This window comes from Myzus persicae, unplaced genomic scaffold (genome assembly GCF_001856785.1).
Source record: "Myzus persicae strain clone G006 unplaced genomic scaffold, MPER_G0061.0, whole genome shotgun sequence".
NCBI classification, from domain to species: Eukaryota; Metazoa; Arthropoda; class Insecta; order Hemiptera; family Aphididae; genus Myzus; species Myzus persicae.
Genome location: NW_019104377.1, coordinates 725,974 through 733,565, shown reverse-complemented (window position 1 = coordinate 733,565; position 7,592 = coordinate 725,974). Strand labels below are relative to the sequence as shown.

At 33.0% G+C, this 7,592-nt stretch overlaps 1 protein-coding gene across 1 annotated transcript; it reads left to right on the top strand.

The window, feature by feature from the left end:
- Positions 1 to 4,027, top strand: LOC111041675 (26S proteasome non-ATPase regulatory subunit 4). The gene is made up of 7 exons (XM_022326030.1): positions 1 to 153; positions 656 to 796; positions 867 to 978; positions 1,567 to 1,722; positions 1,787 to 2,008; positions 2,072 to 2,189; positions 3,365 to 4,027. Exons 1-7 carry the CDS (start codon positions 128 to 130, stop codon positions 3,793 to 3,795), a joined length of 1,206 nt encoding a protein of 401 aa, XP_022181722.1. The 5' UTR covers positions 1 to 127; the 3' UTR covers positions 3,796 to 4,027.
- Positions 4,028 to 7,592: the final 3,565 nt, after the last annotated feature.

The window sequence follows — 7,592 nt, the reverse complement described above, 5'->3', positions numbered from 1 at the left end:
CTTCGATGAGTTTGCAATTTGTTTGGAACAATAATCATAAGGCATAACTATAAAATTCACTCTCTTCACCGTTTAGTGTTCAGAGTTTTTCATTTCAGTGTTTCTTTAAAATCAACAGACATTCATTATGGTTCTCGAAAGTACTATGATATGGTAAGTAGGCACAATGATATTCGTTTTCTGGTAAAGTTCGTTCATTTTCAGGTCTCATATTTTTTATGCTGACAATAGGTACCAAACTACCAACAGTTAATGCAACAACTACATAACACATTCTGACACATTTTTGTCCCTTTTTTTAAACTTAATTCTGTGTTCCATAATTAATCATTTAATCATAATATGTATTAAGTATACAGCCCGATATATAAATGCATACATAATATTTTAGTATAGTACTACAAGAGCAATATCTACCTAAACAGTAATCTTTATTATTTTCCTTAAAACATTTTTATATGGTTTAAAAGTATTTTATTTGTTTGTTTAATTACATACTGTAAGTTAAATAGTTAACTAACATTATACAAGCAAAATGAAACTATTCAATTTACCTAAATAATTAATTATTTTCATAAGCTAAGTGTCTCAAATTATATTTAAATATTTTTATTTTTTACAATTATAAATTGACTTATAATATATTTGTTTTTAGTGTTGATAACAGCGACTATATGCGCAATGGTGATTTTGTACCTACTCGTCTACAAGCGCAACAAGATGCTGTTAATCTAGTATGTCTTTCTAAGACTCGTGCAAATCCCGAGAACAATGTTGGCCTTTTAACTTTAGCCAAGTATGAATTACTATATTATTAAAATAACACATTAAATTTAATGCTTGGTTCATTTTATTTTTTTTTTTAGTGTTCGTGTATTGGCTACTTTAACAGCTGATGTTGGTCGGATTCTATCAAAATTGCATCAAGTACAACCCAATGGTGTCATAAATTTTCCTACTGGCATTAGAATTGCTCATGTAATTTATAATTCTTATGATATAAAGTTTATACTGTTACATAGATATGTAGCTAATTAACTCATCGCTCATAGATATGAGTGACACTTTTACCTTTTTGAACTATTAAATTCAAGCAGATTAATTTCACATTACGCACCTTTTTTTAAATTATTTATTTGACTTATACAATCTATACAATATTTAGTATAATAAGCATAATAGATGGTTAGAAAGAAGACAAAATATTACAGAGGGACTTGAGTGGAGAAGCCGCACACTGGCGGCACTCCGGACATTAGGCACCTAAATTAAAAACAGTCCATAAATTCTACAATCTACATTATACCGTTGTTATTACATAATTAAATTAAACACCAACTATAGATTTTCAATTATTAGAAACATAAATTAGTTATTACTAATATTTAAATACATAATAACATGTATAATTTAATAGTTTCTAAAATAAAAAATAAAAAGTATAGCTCTAAAATTCAGAAAAAATGAGGAATAGTTACTTCACTCTAATATAAACTTTAATCGTCAATATAATAAACAATTTAACTAAAATATCAAATCTTAAATCTTATTTTTGAAATATTACAGTTAGCGTTGAAGCACCGTCAAGGAAAAAATCATAAAATGCGTATAATTGCATTTATTGGCAGTCCAGTGGGTTTGGATGAAAAAGAAATTATTAAGTTAGCTAAAAGACTCAAGAAAGAAAAGGTTAATGTGGATGTTGTTTCTTTTGGCGAAGAGGTAAAAATAAAATTTAATTCAACTATATAATTATATAACATTTTAAAGTATTATTCATTTTTAGGCTGAAAATTCTGATGTATTAACTGCATTTGTTAATACATTAAATGGTAAAGATGGTGGTGGTGGCAGTCATCTTATTGCTGTTCCACCGGGCTCACATTTTTCTGAAGCATTAGTTTCATCTCCAGTTATTCAAGGAGAAGATGGTGCTGGAGGAGCTGGTCTTGGAGGAACAGGATATGAATTTGGAGTTGATCCTAATGAAGATCCTGAATTAGCTTTAGTTAGTTTTAAATAAGTGAACTCTTAAAAAAAGAATATTCAATCTAATGTGATTTTTTTTAAGGCTTTGCGTGTTTCTATGGAAGAACAAAGAGCTAGACAAGAGCAAGAAGCTCGCCGAGGTCAAGCCTCATCTGCTGGAGCTGAAACTTCAACTGCTCGTCCAGAAACTATTAATGAAAGTAAGTAAATTTACTGAAAATTTTTTTTCATAGATATTATGTTAAGAAAAAACTAAAGGATTTATTGGTATTTAACTTCCAACTTTATACCACAATAATGGTTATCAGTGATAACTTATCACAATATTAATAGTATAATACAATATTTGTGACACTAGAATACTAATTTCAAATTAATAATTACTAATACATTGTAAGTGCGATTAGAAAAATAATTTTTGGTGTATTCATTTAAAATAGTAAATACTGAATACTTATGATTTTATGATTAATTTGAAAATAAAAATAATAAACATAAAACAAAACTACTCAAGTAAAGTTTATATTCTCCAAAAATTCTTATGAGTAAGTTCTTATAGTAAGGCAAGTACATTGATTTGTTATGTTGTAATACTGAGACAACCCGAGGAGAAAGAGGTTGACATCCTCTTTGCGTATATTAACATCTTGTGAATATGATAAATTTCAATTTTAAATCAAATCTTAAATCTATTATAATTTAACCCTTTTGAGAGTTTATTTATTATCTTTTTTAAAACATGAAAATGTAAGTACAAAATATGGTTCAATTATATATAGGTTAACATAGTTAAGTAAATTTTTTTAGTCCTCTAAGTTATTTAAATATTAATTGATACTTATAATATATTAAGAGGACATCTACACGTGTTGTCTCTGTCTTAAAATGTGCACATCACAAATTTGTGTTCAGTAGTTCCAATTTAAAGTTAAGGATAGTATCTGCTTTTATATGGGGTTTTTTTATTAAATTTTAATTTTTAAGCAAGATATGAGTATGCAAAATATAAAAATTTAATATTTCCATAACTAGGTTAAAAATAAAAATATTGTAAAAAAACCCATGTGAAAACACAGATCATGTTCATACGTTTAAGTTTGATAATATGTCAATTCGCTTTATTGATTAAGGTCATTGTATAAAATTGGAACTACTGAACATACCTTTGCTATGTCGGACGTTTGTAAGATCTGTACATGTGATAGTGGCGTCCTTCTAAATAATTTACTAGTAACTGGGAACCCAAGTAATTGTAACATATGTCGATAGTAATTACAACTTAAGTTAAACCTTGATTTTATATTCTGATGACATCATTTATTTGTTTTATCACCATTTTGGTATTTTACATAATATTATCTTAAAATTATTACAGCTCCAACTGAAGAAGCAATGTTGGAACGTGCTTTGGCTATGTCAATGGAAACTGGTGAAGATGAGCCAATGGTTGTACAGGAAGGACCTGGCACATCAGCTTCTGGACCTTCTGCTACAGCTGCATCTCAAGTGGATTTCAATAATATGTCTGAAGAAGAGCAGATAGCATTTGCTATGCAAATGTCCATGCAGGATTCAGCAGCTGAAGAAAAGGCATCTTCATCAACTGCCAAATCTAAAGAGGAAGCTATGGAAGTAGAAGAAGACTATTCAGAAGTGATTGATCCCGAATTTATTCAGAGCGTATTGGAAAATTTACCTGGCGTTGACTCGCAAAGTGATGCTGTACGCCAAGCTGTTGGTCTTGTCAGTAAGGATTCCAAAGATAAAGATCAAAAAAATGACAAGGATAAAAGCAGTAAGAAATAAGTGTTGAAAGACGAATTGGAAAATATATTTACTTATATTTAATTATACTTTATATATTTCTTATTATCATCATTTTTTTTTTTAATAACAAATCTAATTAAATATTTTTCAGAACCCAAAGTTGCTAAAATTTTAATAAATCAAATTATCCAATTTTAGAATTGTCTGATGTTTATTTAAGTTAAAAAATGTTTAGTCTAATAATAAAATCAATATTATCTACAAAAATATATTTGGAATATCTAATTTTTTTAATTTAATATAGTTGTATTTCATTCGTATATGAATTATAATTAATGTTTAAATAATAATTTGTACTTTTCTTTAAGAAATGTTGTGTTATAATAATATTAATATCTAAAACCTTAATAACTTGGACAAGTCGAGTTTTCTACGAATTGAATCGTAATTATGGAGTTCCAAGAGGAGATTTATTTAAAAAATCATTAACTAAGAATTTCAGGAAGTGTTTCTGACTTGAAATCTGAATTTGAGTAATGGATCTAAATTATGGAACACCATCATACCCCAAACTTTAGGGCCTAAAGTAGATTTAAATATAGCTTTAAAATATCTAGGGTCTTTAAAAGTATATTATTTCATATTGATAAACCTAAATTATAGTATATTGTTATTATTTATTACTTATTAGTTATTATATTAGAATATGTAAATTCAGTTTTTACTAATAAACATATAGTAACAAAGCCACTGAGGAGTTCATAATTTAATGTAAGAGACTCATAATCAAAAGTTTAGGTTCTAAACATGACAATTTTCAACAAATACTTTGTATAAATAAATCTCATTGTTTCGTTAGTTATATACCTAAGTGCTTAATAGTTAGTATGATTGTAATCAAATCATATTATATTATACTTATCATTTTACCACTAGTTGCCTGTGTCTTAGAACCGTTTGTCATTGTATTCATAGTTGATGCGTAAAAATCATTAAGATAAACTTAAATCAGAACATAAAATATTTAATATTATGTTTGGTCGATGGTATAAAACATTGCTAGCTTTTTAAATTTAAATAATATTATGTGCTATTAGGATTGTCAATTTTAAAACTGTATTTTTTCATAGAGTTTTTGGCGTTTTTGCAAGAATCAGTTGGATAAGTTGGATAATGTTTAGCAGGTTTTCAGTTTTCACTTCATGTAAAGACTAATATTAATTATGTTAATTTTATTGGTGTGACAGTAATTTGTTTTTGATATTTTCAAACATAGCTTCAGCGCAATGTGTGTCTATGAAAACAAAATAGGTACATATTTCTGATTTGAGGGCACACAATGTGAAATAAAAACCGGGGAAGTCGCTGTGCCGCATAACTGTTGGTGTGTATACAACGATTGTGCCTCCAGCTAACATGTGTTTATTTATTATTTACGGCAAACAAAATGAAACATTGGTTGTGTACAGTTAAAAAACAGTTGTCTCGTCATTACCTGCGGCCCGCAATGTGTAGATCAATAATATACGAAAAATGATTCTGAGTGGATAGTGTTCCTTCACTCTACGTAGCTTTAAGTGCCTACCTCTATTTTATAATATTGCACAAACGTTTTTTACATTGTTGTTATTATATTTCAGTTCCGCACTACCGCGTATAGGTCCTTTTATCGCTCCGTCGTCTGTCGCGTGCGATTTACGTTGGCAAACACGTGGTAGGACGTTGACCCCGGCTAAGCAATTTTTTAGCAATATTTACTTACTCTGTCCGGCGACAGAACGCGGCACGGCCAGACCGTGACAAGCCTGGACGACAGGGTGTCGCTTGGCGTTGAGCATAATCGACGTGTTCTCTCGCCGGACAGAGTACAGTAGTACACGTGTATCATTGTATACCGCGTTCCAGAATACCGTTTACCGGATACGAGCTTACGGCTCAGTTGGTAAACGTATCAGCTGTCAATGTGATTATTTAATTGTTATTGATTTGGCCGAAACAATAATATTGCCCTCCCAGTGGAACAGCAGGCAGTAAGTGCCAAGTTTTCAAAATTGAGGCCATTTCGTATTCGTTATGATTGCATAATTCTGTTTTTTTTCTTGCTAAGGAAGAACATCATCGTAACTCCGCTAGAAATGTCTTCAGAATGTCTTTTCCACCATAATATCGTCGAATACTTGGAAAAACACAGTATGTTTTCATGCATGTAGCTTGTCTTGCAGGAGAATGAAGCAGTATGTACAATGGAGATACCTCTTATTTTGTTGGTAAAATAATATTTCACAATGTAGGTATGTACAGGTAGGCACTGCAATTTACCTAGTAATCTTAGCTTTTTTTTTATTTTTATTTTTTATTTTTATTAAACCGATCAACAGGGGCGAACTGTTAGCTTGCGCGACACACTACTTGCCCCTGTTGACCATCATTTATTTGAAAATGACATACAACTTAATTTTAGCGATGGAGGGCCAATCTCCCTCGCACCTACTATTACAATATTAAAGCTATTACAATGTTAGGAGGCCCTACCCTCCAAATTTGCCTTCGGCCACATTACTTCACTTAACTAATTTAACTAATTGATTATATTTCCGGCTTGCAGTTCCCGTTCGTCTTCTTCTTTTTTTGACAACACGCCAATCACAAACCTCTCGACTTTCTTCCATCTAGAATTGGAGCTCAGCATAATCGCCACCATGGTTTCCGGCTCGAATGTCGATCTGACGGCAACCTCCAGCTCCCTGCGCAGCCTCCACCACCGGTCACACTGGAATATGGTGTGCTCCGTATCGTCTGTAGGGTGTTGACAGTAGAAACACACCGAGTCCTCCCTCTTGTTGAAGCGCTTCAGGTACGAATTGAAGCATCCATGGCCTGTTAATGCTTGCGTCAGGTGGTATCCAATTTTTCCATGTTTCCTGTGTAGCCATGGCTTGATCATTGGAATTATGCGATGGGTCCACCGACCGTTTTCCGCAGTATCCCACTCATTTTGCCATCTATCTTCCACGCAACTACGAGATTCGCTTTTGGCAATATCTGCTGGTGTGCCATTTTCCCTTGCACGTTTCACCAGCGCTCTTTCCAGTGCCATCAGATGGATAGGCAAGATCCCAGCCACGACTGACGCTGCTTCAGTCGACACCGTCCTGTAGGCGCTACAGACTCTTAACGCCATTTTTCTCTGGGGAGCAGCCAAGGTTTTCTTGTTCCTATCATAGATAAGTGCACCGTGCCATATTGGGGCTGCGTATAGCAGCTGAGAGTGTACCACTGAGGTCAACAGCATCCTCTTGTTTGGTGATGGCCCTCCTACATTGGGCATCAAGCGTGATAGAGCCGAGGCGGTTTTCATGGCTTTGTTGCTTGCCTCCTCCACGTGCTTCCTGAAGCCGAGCACCGAGCTCAACTCGATGCCCAAGTATCTGACGGTGCTCTTCATCTCTATAGCTGTGCCACTGATCCTGAACGACGGTATTACGTAGGCTCTCTTTGTAGTCAACATGACAGCAGCTGATTTACTGCTGGATATGGTCAGTCCTTGATTACGCATCCATTGCGCCACCATATCCAGCGAGTCGTTCATAGCCCTCTCCAGCAACCAGGTTGTGTGACCCGTGGCTATTATAGCCGCGTCATCGGCGAAGCAAACAATGTGTACGCCATCTGGAAACTCTAGCCTCATGAGTTCATCATTAGTAATCTTAGCTGAGATGATTTGCAGCATGTGCCTACACTTAACCTGTTATCTAAGAATGGTCCGACCTAGCCAGGCAACGGGTTTAAACTTAATTTTCAGTTAATGCAAAATAATGACACAACGAATACAATAT

What these genes read in the sequence shown, in the direction of transcription:
- LOC111041675 (XM_022326030.1), top strand. Translation starts at nt 128, where the DNA reads ATGGTTCTCGAAAGTACTATGATATG. An exon ending in GGCCTTTTAACTTTAGCCAA is followed by an intron (nt 797 to 866) that starts GTATGAATTACT and finishes TTTTTTTTTTAG; the next exon opens with TGTTCGTGTATTGGCTACTT. An exon ending in TTGTTTCTTTTGGCGAAGAG is followed by an intron (nt 1,723 to 1,786) that starts GTAAAAATAAAA and finishes ATTCATTTTTAG; the next exon opens with GCTGAAAATTCTGATGTATT.